A 17047-nucleotide genomic window follows, 5' to 3' on the forward strand; every position below is an offset into this window, starting at 1 on the left:
GTAAGTAAGATAAAAAAATATTCTCTGACACTTATAAAAATAAGATTAGAAGAGGAGAGTATTTTTACAATATATCACCGTAGCAAGAAGTTTTAAACTATTATTCAGCTGGACTTAACATTCTAAATGTTCTCTTTCTTAATTATGGCAACGTCCTTCCCGAATCCTGTAGCTAGACCGTACTTTATAAAAGCTTAAAGTTTTGTTTTGAAAAGTGATTTGATTGATCTGATATCTACTTAAGTGCCTTTTTCCCCTTTAGCTGGCTAGCTTTGAACTTAAGCTTCGGGATTATTAGTAAGCTCCTCTTCCCTTCCCCCACCACTCCGACGAAAAATCTCTCCCCCTTCCTCTCCCTCCTGTGAGGGGTCGTATATGTTATATAAACCCAAAGGGGTTCACTGCTTCTGCACTGTGATTCATATATATATACACACAGATAGAGAAGAAGAAGAAGAAGAAGAAGAAACGATGGAGGAAGAGGCGGAGATTATGAGGATAGGAGGAAGAAGTAGGAGTGGGAGCTTTAGGAAGGGAAGTTTCAGGTTAGGATCAGTGAGCAAGAGAAGCAATTTTAGTTGCAAGGATGAGGGTGTGGTGAAGCTCGGAAGCATAGACACCCACAGGCTTCTGCTCACAGGGGAGAGAGAGAGGCAGCATCATCTTCGAACCCTTCCCGCCAACTCTCTCTCCTCCAGGCAGATGAAAACCCTAACTGCCCTCTGCGACGCCATCTTGCCCGCCATCAACGACGTCGTTTTTCCCCTTGACCCCTCCCATGACCCCGTTGCCACCTTCTTCCGCACCTCCGCTTCCATGGCCGGAACTGACCAGCGTGTACGTTCGCCTCCCTGTATATTCTTCTTTTTAATTACCATATATGTTTTAATTACTATCATCTTCAATTTTTACTCCCTATAGCTTCAGAGACTTTAATTTATTCTAATTTAGTGTGTGTTAATGCTTTCTTCAATGATCTTGTATTTTTTTTTTTTTTGGGTTAGTGAGTCTTTTGTGTGGGGTTTTGCCATGTGTAGAGTGAAGAGAGGCGTGTGTGGGGGAAAACAAGAGAGAGTCATAAGCATATTACAGTAATATTTTATTACTGACATCTTTCAAAGGCGACTCTACTTCTTTGACAGGAAAATGGATGATCCTTTGAAATTAATTTATTGTCAAATAACACGAGTTGATATGATTAGAAGGGCTAGGAAAATTCCACGTCGGATAAATTTCGATTATATATATAAGAGAATGGGTGTGTATAAGTCTATGATTTTAAGGTTTTAGGTACTTTTTGTATTGGAAAAATAAATGAGCCACATATGATATGAAAAAATAAAAAAGGTGGAAAGAAAAGGATATATATATATATATATATGTTTTTTCCGGCTCAAAATATAGGAGACTTTCTAGTTAGAAGAAATTCTCGATTCATAAAATAAGTCATCTGAAGAGTTATTAATTATCATTTTCCAAGCTTACCCCTTACTTATCGTTGGTACACATACATCAGAAATCAAATGAATCGCTTGTTGAGTTTTGGTGAGGAGACTGGAATTGGGAGTGACTTATAGTTTAGATCATAGAGTGCGTGAGAAATGTAGGGAGAATTGAAGATGATGGATATGAGTTTATGTAGAGAGAAAGGAAAAAGGTTAATAAATGGAAGTGCGTGTAGGTTGGAGGAATAATAAGTGAGAAGCTGAAGCACCCAAACACGGAGTTACTGAAGTTGGTGCTGTGGATGATGTCAACGTGGGTGGGGACAGCGATCCTGTGTGGGCGACCCAGCGTGTCGCTTCGCCTGCCTTTCCTGCACACGCTGCCTCACATCCCTCTGCACAAACGACGCCGCATCATCAACTCCTGGTTCTCCAGCGCCTTCCCTCACCTTCGCATGCTCGCTCGCACCCTCAAAGTCCTCACCCTCCTCACCTTCTTCACCCAGGTAATTTATTAATTAATTAATTATTTGTTTATTCTTTGTTGTGTGTGAGTAAATTTTTGAACTTTCTACGGCGTAAAAAAAAAAGTGAAGGAAAAAAAAAAATCTCTTCACTATCTATGACGACGAGGGTTGTTGATTTGACTGCTGATGTGTAAAAAAGGAAAAAAATGAAAAATCTATGTGTGGGGCCCCCCACTGGTGTGATATTTAAGAACGAGAGGGATAGAATTAATTTGTGAAAGCCATGAAGGCCGTGTCATTTTCATATTCCCCAATATGGCTTCTTCGTTCTTACGAGATTCCAATCATGAACTCAAGGCAACCCAGATGTCGGTCGTACTGTATATAATATTACTATTCAATTTCCCTCCATTTTTTGGTGCTCTACATCTGACCCAGTTCGTTTCTTTCCCCTCCCCAATTTTTATATATGTTAACTTCCTTATTTATATATATAATATTTAAAATTTATTCTTGGTTAACAATAATGTATTTTTCCGTAGATTCAATAGGTAGCTAGATTGTGTGAAAAGTTGATTGATGGGTAAGATATTTTTTTATTTTTTATTTTTTTAACTTGTGAGTGATTAAATTAATAAATTTATAGGCGATATATATGTACAAGTGACCCAATTCATATTCATATAAATATAATACGTATGATATTGGAGACGGAAGGGAAGAAAAAGTTGGTGAGAGGGGGGGTGGGTAGGGCACGTAGAATCCACCAAATCACGGGTTAGGAGATGCCCTTCTTTTATGGCACCCCTGCCCCGCAATCAACGCAAGTGAAAGAAACTTTTTTTTTTTAAATAAATAAAATTTATATATACATAGATATATCATCACTGGTGTTTCTACAAAGAATATATATTATTTATAAGTCATAGATAGATGTAAAAAACTTCTTTTTAATCAAATAAAATTTTATGATAAATTATTCTGTTAATGAATTATTATGAATATTATTATATTTATTTTTTGAGTTTATTGAGGAATTAAATATTTAAATTCGAAAGTCGTGGGGATTTCTGTGGCCCATATGAACGGGGTTGACAAGTCTAAGGCTATTGGATTTGTGAGACAGTGTGTTTGTTTTGTGTCACCTCAAAAAACGTAAAATACAACCCATTCCGGGGCGCCCTAAACAATGTGGTCACTCCAAAAATAAATACTCCTCCCCCTCCTATATACACATTTTTTCTCAATATAGTATTAGTTTTATATAAAGTTAAGATGTAAATTTGTTTTAAAAGTGTTAGACACTCAGAAGTATTTTTGAGTTTTATATTACTATGAAAGTTTAGAATGTAGCAGTTTTGTTCTCTAAAATTAAAAATATTAACGGTTAATATTAATATTTTAACGGTTAACAACAAGAGTCAAAATTGTTACATTTTAAATTTTTGGGACAATATTGAACCTAAAAATTTTTTCGGACGCACAACACTCCTGAATGAAAACCTTGAGAATAAATTTACTAAAATTTTTAAAGCAAATTTACACTTTTCCTTTATTTCTTCTTGTTATCTTTTTTATCCATCATTTTCATAAATAAGAGTTTTTTTTAAAAAAATATATCTTATACATTTATTGTTTTTAATTAGTTTTAATCAATATTTTAATCTATGTGATTTTTTTAATTAAAAGGACAAGCACTCACCGCCTGAGGTTACACATGTGATCGACTCTGTGACCTCCTACTTACAAGAAGAACAATTTACATGCCATTACATTACAAAACCATTGGATGAATATATCTGATTTAGTTGTTGTTTATACTATATAAGATGGAGTGAGTAGCTTTTCTCCCCATAAAACGAAAAAACAACAATGCTATTGCTACCTTGGGTTTCAAAATATATTAATAGGTTTTTACACGGAAAAGATACAACTTTCCTCCACTTTACATGTTATTTTAAAAATCAAGTACAGTATTTATTAATACTTTTCTTATTATACATTTTTAAGTATTATCAATGCGGCCTTACGAGTATATAACATGAATTAAGGATAAATTTAGTAACGTGGAGGAAATTCTATCATATTAAGTATTAGAGAGTAATAAATTTTACAGCCAGATATGCATTGTGATTTCCCATTTTAACCCCACATGGGATGCTATCTTTTCACATTTATTAAGAATGTACTATTCCTCCTCCTTAATTTAAGACCTAATTAATTAATTTGAATAGATTAAAAATGTTAGTTGAATTAGTTAATATGATATTTTTTTAAAAACACTCTAAGCATTTTTTTTAATTTCCTTCCTTCTCTTATACTTAATTATTATTGGAGAATATTAATGGAGTTAATTTTAAAAAAAATTTGGTGAACACATGAAATATGTCTTATATATAGAACAATATCAACTTTTCAATTAGATCTGTATTAAGTGTCCAAAGAGTATTATCTGACTACAATCTTCTTCAATGCGTAGTTACCAGACCTACTATTTCCTTTTACTTATTACAGTACTAGCCTGGTAAACATATAGACTTTCCAAAAGCCATACATACATATTTTATATTTGGCTTACAATGTTTCTTTTATAAGAAATATTTAAATTTAAATTCTGCAAGGCCTATTTAGGTCCATTTAATACCTAAGCTAACCTGCACGGCCACCAGATAAAAACATTTTAATAGAAGTATATTACAATGAGAGTAATTTTTTTTTTTTCCCTTTGGGAAAACAAATCAACCATTGTATCCTAGGCTATTTGCGACGAATAATCACTTGAATGTACCATAGCACATGAAATTTCATAATTTTCCTTTTTGGGCTGACATGAAATTTCATAATTTAAGTAACGTGATTTAAAAAAAAAACCAAAAAGAAACACACGTCCCGGGACCTTTGGTTGGATTCGATATATGCATAGTGAAACTACCATCCCAAACTCTAAACTATGTGGGCTTATGGGCTTGTGATTACGTGGCCCAATAATGATGTGCGTGTGTGTATCTGTTTGTGTTTTTCTTTAATGGTTTCTTGGAAAGGCGGAACCTTTGAACTCATGTGAGGCCCGTTCCTTTTCACCAGCTAGACGAAGCAGAAGACAATCTAACATGGAAAGCAATAGGATACACGGGACCCGACCCGGAATTCAAAGCCCAGTTGAAGGACCACTTCCTTCAGGGAACAGCAACGGAAGCAGGAGGACAAGACCAGAAACGAGGAGATCGTGACGAGGAAGATGATGCCGAAGAGGTTGTGGGACCACTTTACAAGGGTCTTGTCCACGTGGACTGCCCCCGAGACATCACCATTGATGCTCTGCGACGTCGAGGATTCCCCGTCACCGTCCTTCGCCGGAAAAACAAAGTCCCCACCTCCTCATCTCCTTCCTTAGTCATCCAATGCGACGCGGTGGTCGTCGGTTCCGGCTCCGGTGGAGGTGTAATCTCCGGAGTCCTGGCTAAAGCCGGCTACAAAGTTCTGGTCTTGGAGAAAGGAAACTACTCTGCAAGAAACAATCTCACTCTTCTTGAAGGACCAAGCATGGACCAAATGTACCTTTCTAATGGGCTCATTGCTACTGATGATATGGGCATGTTCATACTAGCAGGATCAACCGTCGGTGGAGGATCTGCAATTAACTGGTCGGCTTGTATCAAAACTCCAAAACATGTCTGCAAGGAATGGAGCCGAGAATACGGGCTAGAACTTTTCGAGAGCAAACTATACAGAGAAGCTTTGGATGTTGTCTCAGAGAAGATGGGAGTTCAATCTGAAATCAATGATGAAGGTTTCAACAATGCTGTTCTAAGACGAGGTTGCCAAGAAATGGGTTACCCTGTGAGCACGATTCCTCGAAATTCTCCACCTGATCATTACTGTGGCTGGTGTGGTATGGGCTGTAAGGATGGGAAGAAGAAGGGCACATCAGAGACATGGCTTGTGGACTTAGTTAAATCTGGTAATGGAGCTATTCTTCCTAGTTGCACGGCCATTAAAGTCATCCACAACAAACACAAAGACAGAGATCGACAAACAGCAAAAGGAGTAGTTTTTGAGTATGAATACAAAGGAGTTAAAGACATTTGTATGGTTGAATCGAAGGTTACTATCGTAGCATGTGGAGCACTGTGTACTCCAGAATTGCTGAAAAGAAGTGGGTTGAAGAACAAGAACATAGGAAAACACTTGCATCTTCATCCAGTAACAATGGCTTGGGGATACTTCCCAGACACGCCTTCATCTGATGATTCCGAGGTTTGGCCTGAGAAACATAAGAAGAGCTATGAAGGAGGGATAATGACAGCAATGTCAACGGTAGTAGCAGATTTTGAGAAATCTGGATATGGTGCTGTGATACAAACACCAGCATTGCATCCTGGTGTGTTCTCTCTTCTAATGCCATGGGTTTCTGGAACCAACATAAAAGAGCGAATGCGCAGGTTTTCACGAACAGCCCATGTATTCGCACTTGCAAGAGATCTAGGATCAGGGACAGTGAGATCTCAAGACAACATCAGTTACAAGATGAAAGACATTGACGAGAAGAATCTGCAGAAAGGGATTGAGAAGGTGCTAAGGATTCTTGCGGCTGCTGGGGCTGAAGAAATAGGGACACATAATGATAAAGGAAGGAGCTTGAATGTGAAGAAGGTAAGCTATCATGAGTTTGAGAAGTTTGTGAAAGAGGAGAGCTCAAGGCCATTGACAGACCTGTCAACTCCATTATGCTCAGCACATCAGATGGGAAGCTGCCGGATGGGGGCGAATCCGAGCGAATCGGCGGTGAACCAGATGGGGGAGACATGGGAGGTGGAGGGACTTTATGTGGCAGACGCGAGTGTGTTCCCAACAGCTTTGGGTGTGAATCCAATGGTCACTGTTCAGGCCATTGCTTATTGCACTGCACAATCTGTGCTTGAAGTTCTTAGAAGGAAGAAATCTAGATGAGGCATCTTCCTTGTGATGTTGTGGTTTAGCTCACTGGTACTGAGACCATTGGGCAGAAAATAAGAATTGTTTCCCCGGGGGGGGGGGGGGGAACAGAATGATCATCCCAATCATGATAGCTTTTAATGAAAATCTCAGTTGTTTCTAGGTGCTCTAAAGGAAATGTTCAATAAAGTATGCAGGGTTGGAGAAATTTAGTTCACAGCCTCTTTTAAGAGTGAATTAGAGTACAGTTTGGACACTTTATGATTTTGAGAATCTTGATATTTTCAAACAACATGTGGATATGCACGTTTGGTTCCTGCGTTCCTTAAAAACTAAACTGCAATTCATTTGTCATATTATTTGCATATAATAAGCATGGTGTTTAATTTCTCTTTAAAGCTTCTTGTATATAACATGAAATCCATGCATCGATCTGCTTGATCTCTAGGATCGTGGCACTTTGATCTGCAGGTTGAAGCTATAGTCATCAGAAAAAGTGTCTTCCTCTTTCATGAACTTGCTATAAAGTTCTAAATCCTCAAGTGAAGGAAAATCCTTCCAATAAGGACACCAGTTTCATTCATGTACTGGAACCCAGAATTGGAGCAGCAGAACAAGACCAATATCAGAAACAGTAGATTGGCTTAATTGTTTCCACTTTGATCCTGATAATATTAAATCAACTACAGAATTAAGTCCCTTTGCCCACATGATGAACTTACTGCTTCTTGGTTGACCGGAAGGATTAGATATACCCATATGTCTCATTATTAATCCCCCTGCTACTTTTTATAAACACCCATTAACAACTTTATATGAACTAAGCAAATTAGTTAAAAATCAATTATTTCTTATAAACTTTTAAAATTACCCTCAATGAAACTGATTAGTTAGAAAAGTTTGTTTAGTTAAGATTTTTTTCAGTGTTAGTTAATAATATTAAGTGAAAAAAATTAATACTTGAGAGACAAAATAATAAAACATGTAGGATTCATAATAAGGATTAAATGAATTACACACATAAATAAGGTTTCTGAAAAGTACAAATTATAGTCCTTCATGTTGTTAACTTGAGATCACTTGAAATTCCAAAATCAAAAGAACCCGAGTCTTTTTATTTAAGAAAAATGCCTCATGTCAAAAAGTAGAATAGCCATATCCCATATCAACGAAGAACAATTAGAAAAAGATATTAGGATAATATAACATAGATCACATTTTTGATTTTCCCATCATGAATTAATGCCGGACTAGAAATTTTTTATTTATCATAACTCATGCACTTATTATCCACTATAAAAAATTTGAACTCACACATTCACGTTTAAAAAAAAAAATTCAAGGGAGGAATTTCGTGCTATGGGACTTCAAAACCCAAATTACGCTCATAACTAGGAATTATTCACCAAGACTTCCCTTTTTAATTTGTCCATTGTGCCCTGCCCATTTGCATTGAAAACAAAGAAAGTCTGATCGATCTCAACATATTGCGAATCCCAGCACCAGAGAATCCAAGTCAAAACTTTATTTGGGAAATAATTGATTGTTCTCCAGAAAAAGAAATAAAAATGGCATCGATGCTTCCCCTCAGTCCGCATGCTTCACTCGAATCGAATCTCAAATTATTATTAAAATAAAAAAGATTGAATCTTTTAGGAAACCACAAAGAAGGAACCTTTCAAGGCCCCCGGCAAATAAGAGAAGGGAATGGGAAATTGGGATAAGCCCAATTATCTTCACTTCTCATCTTCCTTCTCTTTTGGTTCTAAATTCTAAAGTCAATGACCCCACAAAGAAGAGATGGCTATTTCTTATTTTATTTGGGCTAAAGCTCGAAAATTGAATATAGACTTTTCTTATGTCATGGCAAGTCAGATATTAAAAAGAAAAAGAAAAAAAAAAAAAAAGAAAGAACCCCATAAAAGCCTCCCCCAAAAAGTTAGCAAGTAGCAATTGATTATGATAATGACCAATAATCATAGGGAGAAAAGAAAATTAGAAGTGCCTCAAGATTGATGTGTTAACCAGCCATCCATTTAATAAAAGATATTGATAGTTGTTTACTTTCTTCTGTTTCTTGTAAAAGCAAGTTTTGTGGATTAAATAGTTGTTCTTAGAAGTCCATTCTGGCACGATATACCCAATACCCAACTCAAAGAAGGCTTTACTTGATGAAAAGATTTTTCTAAAGAACCGTCCACGTACAGTTAGGAATGGTATCTCCTTCATAGCAATGAAATGAAAGGCTTATTGGGAAGCAAGTCAAAATAACAACAACCAGAGGAAGCTCTATTTCAAAGCAAGAAGCTGCTCAAGAACGAAGAGGAAGGTGATGGCCAATTCATCTTCAGGGCACCGCCAACTCATCATCTCTCTTCTCTTCCTTGAGTAGCTTTTAAGCCTTATTATCTTTCCTCTCTCTCTCTCTCTCTCTCTCTCTGCAAGTCTCTTCGTCACATAACCAACTCCAACCGCACCATGGAAAATCCTCCTGGACGCAGATTCACAGGAATCTTCTTCATAATCATAATCTCCATTTTCTTCGGCCTAATCTCCTTCTTCTCCTGTGTTGTAGCTGAGTTCAAGAGAAATAAGGTAAAATTTTGTTCTTTTTATTGTAGTCGTTGCTATAAGCCTGTGTTAAAAGGTTTCTTTTTCTTGCCCTGTTTTCTTACTGTTTGTTTTTGCAGAAGGAGGATTTGAGATGGAATGGAAGATTGTGTTTCATGCCATCGAGCCCTGCATTTGGGTTTGGTATTGCGGCTCTGGTCAGCCTCTTCTTTGCCCAGATTATTGGGAATTTTACTTTCTTCAAGAATTCTTGTTCAGGAGGGAAAAAAAACGTCAGTTTTAAGATACCAGCAATTGCAAAGGTTCTGCTTCTGATCTCTTGGTACGTTTGATCAATCTCTCTTCTTTTTTCTTTTGCGTACTTGTGTGTTAGTTGTTACTTCGCATTCAGAACATCTACTCAAGAGCCAGAAATCAAAATCTGATTGATTGATTAATTAATTGTTATTGCATGATCATCAATTTTACCTAATGGAATTGACCATTTTGCAACTAAGAAAGTTAGATATCTATAATCCAGATTCTGGAAAGTGGCAAGCCACCTCCCAGTCTTGGTGTCAAATCGAAATTTCCTATTCTCATGTGTCGTTGTTTTTGACAATGAAATAGAACGCCAGTTCATTGCTTGTTAGACTTTGTTTCTTACCAGGCTCGCCATTATTGACAAATCGGCCACGTGCATATCACGTTGGCACTTTTAGGAGACAGAACACACGGCTAGAGGAATAGAAAAAGACTTCACTAATCTTTTTTTTTATTTAAAATCCCTCACATGTTTATAAATTAATTTGTTCATTTTAATCTAATACATACATTCATTTCCCGTAAATCGACATTAAAATAACTAGGGACAGAATGACAGATGATGATGTCTCAAAATGTTTAATTAAGTTTGGTAGGCCCTGCAAACAGCTCACAAACCAGCAAATTCCTAAAACAAACAAATTCATAAAAAAGACCATCACTTTCGCCTTTAATGCACACTAAAATTAAAATTTAAAAAATTGGTGGATTAATTTGGCACAGGCTGAGCTTTGGGGTTGCAGTAGTTATGCTGATATCAGCAACAAGCATGAGCAGAAGACAACCTTATGGAGAAGGTTGGTTGAATGGTGAGTGCTACATCGTAAGAGGAGGCACTTACGTTGGATCAGCCATATTGATCCTTCTGGCATTGGCTTCTTGTACAGCAGGATCAATGCTTTCCACTGTGAAGACCACACAAGCAGATGAGAATCGTAAAGTACACGCACAAATGGGGTAACATTGTTACAGACTTATTGTTATTATTTATTACAGATAAAGAAAAGAAAAGAAAGAAAGAAAGAAAAAGAATTGGCATGTGAAACAGAGGAGGAATCAAAGCAGAGGTTTCTTTTGAGACAAACCAAAGAATGGGGTGGAGGAATGAGGATGACAGAATGTTAACAAATGACGCAAGTTGGAAAGAAAGGGGAAATAAAAGGCTTCTAAAGAAAGGAATACCATACTATTCTTTCTTTTTTTTTCAAAAAAATAAAAAGAGTGTCTCACTGGACCCTCTCCAGCCAATCAATCCTCCGATCAATAGTTTTTTTTTTATTTTTTCGCCCCCTCAGTTTTTACAATACGAGAGACACTGTTATTGTATACTACCATCTCTATCCTAGACACAGATACATCAGACAGGAACTCCATTTTGGACTCCACTTGTAGAAATTAATGATTATCTGAGATGTCTATATTATATATAAATATTATGTATCCACCGCCCAGTTGCATTGGATCCACCGGCCTTTTTTCCTTCTTTATTTTTTTTTGGCTTTTAACAATTCTAAGCTGCCAGGGACCACAAAAGAATATTCTCGGAATTGGCTTCTCTCCTTCTTACTTTGAATTCCAGCTTCACATTTAGTCAGCATTTCAAAAGCAAGATTCAATTCTCGTGCTTAGTCTGACTATTCAATGTCCTTAAATCAAGCAATTCGTACCCAATACTGTATATTTCAAACCAGGCTTTTAGATGTCAGAGATGATGAACATTGAGTCAATCCATTCGCATAGTCATTGCAACAATCACGCCGAAACTGAGCAATAACAAACGAATTAGCATGCATACGAGGACAAAGATTCCAGACCGGATGAACCGGCAGAGAAAATTAGGAGGCAGAATGGAAAGAAAAGAAATAAGAATACTGAGAAAACGTATCTGGTATTTCATTATATGGCTTTATCAGCTACTGTTTGTTATATAGACAAAAAAAGATCAAAAGACAAAAGTAAAGCTGAAACGCCAGTCATGGGCCAAAAGACATGAAGCTGGCTGCATTCTTCAAGTTTGATATTCTAGCACCTCACCATGGGAAAAGGAGTCACAAGACACGTGTTAAAGTCATTTTGTCTTGAAACCCGTAATTCCAAACAAAGCCAGAGATCTTAAGGAAGACAAGGGAGAAACCAGTAGCAGATGGAAGGAAAGACCAATGGGTCTTAAGGAAATAGAGAATATGGCTGCTAATAGAAAGGCATATTCCTGCCACGCCCTCTTCCACCATGGTTATAACCCCTTCCAATATTGTATGAGTTCTGGTAATATTCATTGCGTCCAGTAACATAGGCACCATAACCCATCGGAGGACTCCGATGAAAATTGCCAAACGTCTGAACAACAAGCAGACCAAAAAAAAAAAACTTGTCAATTTTTGGACAATATCTAACCAGCAATTTAAGTTAATGTGTTTGCGGACCTCAGAATCCAGTTTCATTCTCTCGGATAGGCGATTCTGTCCATTCCTTGATCCACGAGTGAGAGAGTTACATGAAATTGTGTCAAAGAAGTCGTCTTTCTTATACGCAGGCTGCAACCAGGAAAAAAGCCTCTTATTAAGTACGCAACATGTTTTAGACCGCAAAAACAGCATTCTGTAAAACTTATGACTTTGCAATGAACAAATTAAGCGACCAAATATGCTAACATCTGTGTAAGCACTCCAACTCGTACCTTAGGGTTTGGGTTAGTTTGAAACCCACGACACTCTCTGTCACCCAAACTGTCAGTCGGAGCATTATCCTCCAATCCTTCTATTGTCTTAGATGCCCTCCCAAGAGAACCCCATACTTCATCCTTTTTGAACTTTTCGTTCATGGCCTCAAAATCAAACTCTTCACTGAACCGTGAAGTTGAGTACTGAGGCTGCAAAAATAAAGAGAACCAATATTATAACTTCAACTTTGAAATGCACCCCTTAGTATGCGTTGAAATTCATCCAAACTGCGAGACAAGAACAGAAATTATAAAATGAAACAAGAAAGTACAAAAAGTTGAGCTTTCTTTCTCTTTTTTGTTTCTAATCAGTCAATAGCAGAAGCAGAACTCCTGCACTATAGCCATGAAAGCACGCAAACTTATCATATAGTCTGCTGTAGTTTCTCCTTTTAATAATGGCTTATCAGTTTTAACAAATATATATTGGACCTAAGAAGTCCTGGGAGGCTCAGCAAATTTGTTTTGTGTTTGTGTGTGTGAGAGAGAGTGAGAGAGAGAGAGAGAGAGAGTTGCTAAATTTCGATCTGTAACAAATTTCAAACAGAAATCAGTGAGCCGCCTCAATGTAAAACTTCCAGGAACAGAGATTTCAAAATGCCACAAACACCAACCAGCAGGCAAAGACATGCTAGACTGCACATTTAATATATTCGTAGACCCTTTAATAACTTAACATCCTTTTTTTCCCTGTTTTTTATCCCGTTATATCCAAATTTAATGGAAGTGTATCATTATCTTCAAAAGCTAACCCCCCCCCCCAAAAAAAAAAAGACTGTCTAGTCATGACCTTTGACTTCATACAAACAAGATGAAAACAACAGATAAACAGCACAGCATGTGGTATTTGGCTCTCCTGAAGTGCAGGGTGCACTTTAGGGCATTATCTGAAGGTCGTCATCAATCTTTCCACAGCATCACCACTCGCTTCCACAAAATAAGAAATGAGAATTCTCTAACCTTGTGCACTGAAGTTGGCAATGGAGGTAAAGGCAACAATGGTGCTTGAAATCCTGGAGGAGGTACTAAAAAAGAGGGGCGAGGGGATGTTGGTGCCAGAGAAACCATATGATTCTGATCAGGGATCTGATTCTGCACTAAAGGAACAAAATTCTCTCTAGAATGAGCAAACTGGTCTGGAGTTGAAAAAGAATGAGGTCCTGGCAAGGAGCCTGAAGTAGAATCAATCGACAAGGAAACAGAATGATGGGCAGATTGTTCAGGAAACATTGATCCCATGTAAGGATAAGTTTTGCTGGAAAATTGATCATTGACAGAATTTATACCTTGAAACGGTGAAGATAATGAAGGTATGTTAGGTTCAGCTACAGAAGAATGATAGGGCAACGGTGCCTTAGAAGACAAAAGAGACGGAGCATCTAGAGAATCAAAAGTTTGTGAAGAGGAAGATGAAGGTTCATAAAATGGATTTACAAGAGATGAAGCAGCAATAGATGAGACAGGTTCACCATGCTCTGGTAAAGTAGTCCAGCCCAATTTTGAAGAAGGTAACTGACTTTCAGTAGTTTGGACCCAGCTCTGAGTATTTAAAGGTGTCACTCGTGAAGGGGACTGAAAAGGACCAGACTGCAGCAGAGAATGAGAGCTACTTCCTGATATTCCACTATATTCTGGCCAATACATTGTTGTAGAGGAAGAAGGAGCATCAGAGACGCGAGTAACAGCAGATTGACCTGATGGGGCTGTCAACGTTGCAGATTGATGGGAAGGCAACCCGGCAGGAAGAGTAATGTCTCTACCAGTCATAACAGGAGTATCTTGCCTTTGAATTGATTCTGTCAAACTTCTCCCACCCATTAAAGTTACAGGAGAATTTGAAGGCACTTCAGAATATTGTGACTGGAAAAAAAAAAATACAAATTAGAAAATTTCAAAACAAATGCCAGATCCACTGGCTAAAGTAACATCGACAATTTTCTCTTTCCATTTCCAAAGTTTGAAGCACCTGGATAATAGCTGGATCACTTAACATCTGTTCTTCTTTGATAGATGTAGAGGGGGACTTGACCTGCAAATCCTGAAAAGGAGAAAAATTCATTAGAATCTAAAGCAGCTCAGACCCACAAGTTGTTGAAGTTAAGGGAGAGAGCCTAGATTCAACCTACTTCAGTATGGAATCAACTATAGGATACTCAACAACTAACAATAGTTAACGGACAAACAAGCCGATTTGGAACTTTCAGATCACTATTATTGATGGATAGGAGTCTATTCAACATCAGCCTTGGCCATTCTACTTTAGATTCTATCAGTAGCTCTCCAGTTTTAAACATTCAGCTCCAGTTAGGATGACTTATTCAGTTATTCTTCATCAGTTGTCCAGAGATTTATATTTGATAGAACTGGTGGTAAATTCGATTCTGGCCAATCAATTCTTCAAATTCCCAAATTCCACCAAGCCTACTTATGCCAAAATTCAGTTATAATTTGTCCAATGAAATCTCGATATACAGCAAAGCATCAGAACATCCCCCAGAAAGAGTCCCTTTTAAAGGAAGCCAATATAAGTCATCAGTTTGAAACTTAATGAGCGCACACTGAGAAAATAACCAGCAAAAAAAGTAAAAAAGAACTTGTCAATGAAGGGCTAAGGTGATCTGTTACTTGGGTTCCAGAAAAGAACTAACCTTACCATGAAAATAAGACAAGCCAAGAAAAAAGACCATATAAATTAGAAAGACACCAATTATTTCAATTACATGAAAAAAGTGTAGGTTATTTATGAAGTTATAATTTATTCAAAAAACAGATGTAGATTCTATCACCAATTTGAATTTGCGCTGATGAATGAAACAAAGGACATGGAAAAGGGCTTTAAATCCTCTATACAAATTCATTTATACACAATAATACCATATCAGAGCCCCCACCCCTAAGAAATAAGTACTGGAGAGCCAAGTGTCCAGTTACTTTTCTTGACAGCACCACGTTAAGCTATGGTGCTGGATGAAAGTATACTATGCTTCATTGGTTACCTTAATGTCACTCCCTCGAAAAAGAATGTATTCATAAACCTTGTCAGTTGGAGGAACTTGTGGACCATCTTTTCTTCTCCCCTCCGTCCCATAAGATCTGACTGCAATATCACATAACAAGCAATTCAAATTCAAATTTAAGAAGAAATTTGCATAAATTTCGTCAAGCAACTGCAGCAATCCCATTATGCACTGATCTAAAAATTATTAACATATTCACTGAATAGCTTGAAGTAATTCCTTTGTAATATGAAAGATTTCAGGAAACACATGATGCTACAGCATAATAGCACCAATGCCTATTACGTATAAGGGTGCTGTCAATCATCTACTCTTCTTCAATTGTAGAAAGATATCATACAGATGATACGCATGCAAAAGGATGGGTAAAGGGAGGTGGATTTCACAGGCACTGTCAATTGCCAATGTTGGTTTAAGTAACTTCATAAAACAAACCATATGATCACTAAGCTTACTCTTTCATTGTAGAGCGATGATTCAGTATTCTTTAAATTTCCAATGTCCGAATCCAAAAAAAAAAAAACAGGATACGAAATTTTGCTCGACTCTCCAATCAAACGACTCATATCAATGACTTACATTCTAGAGTGATGGTTCAGTCTTCTTTAGATTCCATCACCAATGACTTGAACCTTACACTAATAACTGAATATGTTGGGGTTCAAATTATTTGGTTACTATGCTTTGACTTCTTACAATCCATTGTACTAGCAAGCACAGGCCCATGTTCCGTTCAACCAAATGCATATTCTACCAGCTCGAATAGCATCATAAACTCTTTCAACAAAACACCAGCAAGTTAATGCCAAAAAGACATCAGTTCTAACCAAACCATCCACACCCTATCAAAAGATTATTCATCCAAAAAATCGCGTATCCCTGACTAAAAGCCTGAAACAGAGTAACATTCATAGAAAGCAGAGAATAGTACAAAATCTAGGTACCGCTCTTCAAGCCAATGGTGGAATCCCGGACGTCGAGGTGATACAAAACGCCTTCGTAACGAATCTCGTACTTGGAAATCAGACTGATAAAGCTCCCAATGTAAGATTCCCCTGCAGTTGAAGACGAAGCAGGGAGAGGTTTTGGGCCAGAATCACTCGCCATGAAGTGAATGAGATGAGCGTTGTTTGAGAAAATAGAAATTCGAGCGAAGTTGGCGATGAAGGAAGGGGAGGGAACTAGCAAAAAAAAAAATGCAGGAAAAGAAGAGGAAGAAAATTTCTCGAAGTGAAAGGTTCAGATTGTAGCGTTAGGGTTTGCCGGGAGGGTTGGTTCAATCGCTGAAGATGAATCCCCAGGTTTCGGTGGTAAGAACAAGAATCGTCATTTTCTCTTGAACGAAGAAAAACGCGGGCTCATATTTGGACAGGCTTCGGCCCCGGCATCTATACATTATCGTACCCTGGTACTTGGTGGCGTTTTCTTCCTCTTGGACATGTAAGCCACATCATTTGTCCGATTCTTTTCTTTTTTGCCTCCCAACAATTTAAAAAAATAAAATAATTTATTGTTATATGATTTTTCTTAAAATACGACTTTAATTATTATTCTCATTGACAAAAACTACTCGTCTGATCATTAATATAA

General features: G+C 37.4%; 3 protein-coding genes across 8 annotated transcripts; 2 read left to right on the forward strand and 1 right to left on the reverse strand.

The window, feature by feature from the left end:
- The first annotated feature begins 281 nt into the window (after positions 1–281).
- LOC114715348 (long-chain-alcohol oxidase FAO4A) lies at positions 282–7120 on the forward strand. Its single transcript, XM_028900166.1, has 3 exons — positions 282–837; positions 1682–1951; positions 4997–7120. Exons 1-3 carry the CDS (start codon positions 376–378, stop codon positions 6860–6862), a joined length of 2598 nt encoding a protein of 865 aa, XP_028755999.1. The 5' UTR covers positions 282–375; the 3' UTR covers positions 6863–7120.
- A 1834-nt stretch (positions 7121–8954) lies between these two features.
- Positions 8955–11152, forward strand: LOC114715366 (uncharacterized). The gene is made up of 3 exons (XM_028900207.1): positions 8955–9442; positions 9538–9740; positions 10445–11152. Exons 1-3 carry the CDS (start codon positions 9326–9328, stop codon positions 10680–10682), a joined length of 558 nt encoding a protein of 185 aa, XP_028756040.1. The 5' UTR covers positions 8955–9325; the 3' UTR covers positions 10683–11152.
- On the reverse strand, positions 10919–16829 carry LOC114715365 (decapping 5-like protein). Of its 6 annotated transcripts, none has more exons than XM_028900202.1 (8): positions 16402–16829; positions 15437–15537; positions 14407–14478; positions 13910–14300; positions 13401–13819; positions 12399–12590; positions 12145–12255; positions 10919–12058 (listed from the first exon to the last, which is right to left on the reverse strand). In XM_028900202.1, the coding sequence occupies exons 1-8, from the start codon at positions 16562–16564 to the stop codon at positions 11912–11914; spliced, it is 1596 nt and encodes a 531-aa protein (XP_028756035.1). In that variant the 5' UTR covers positions 16565–16829; the 3' UTR covers positions 10919–11911. The 6 variants fall into 6 exon arrangements, with proteins under 6 accessions (XP_028756035.1, XP_028756038.1, XP_028756037.1 ...); XM_028900205.1 differs by having other exon boundaries at positions 13401–13537; positions 13727–14300; XM_028900204.1 differs by having other exon boundaries at positions 13401–13600; positions 13727–14300.
- Between the last annotated feature and the right edge of the window lie 218 nt (positions 16830–17047).

Source organism: Neltuma alba, unplaced genomic scaffold (genome assembly GCF_004799145.2).
Source record: "Neltuma alba isolate B1F8T4 unplaced genomic scaffold, ASM479914v2 tig00011587_pilon, whole genome shotgun sequence".
Lineage (NCBI taxonomy): Eukaryota > Viridiplantae > Streptophyta > Magnoliopsida > Fabales > Fabaceae > Neltuma > Neltuma alba.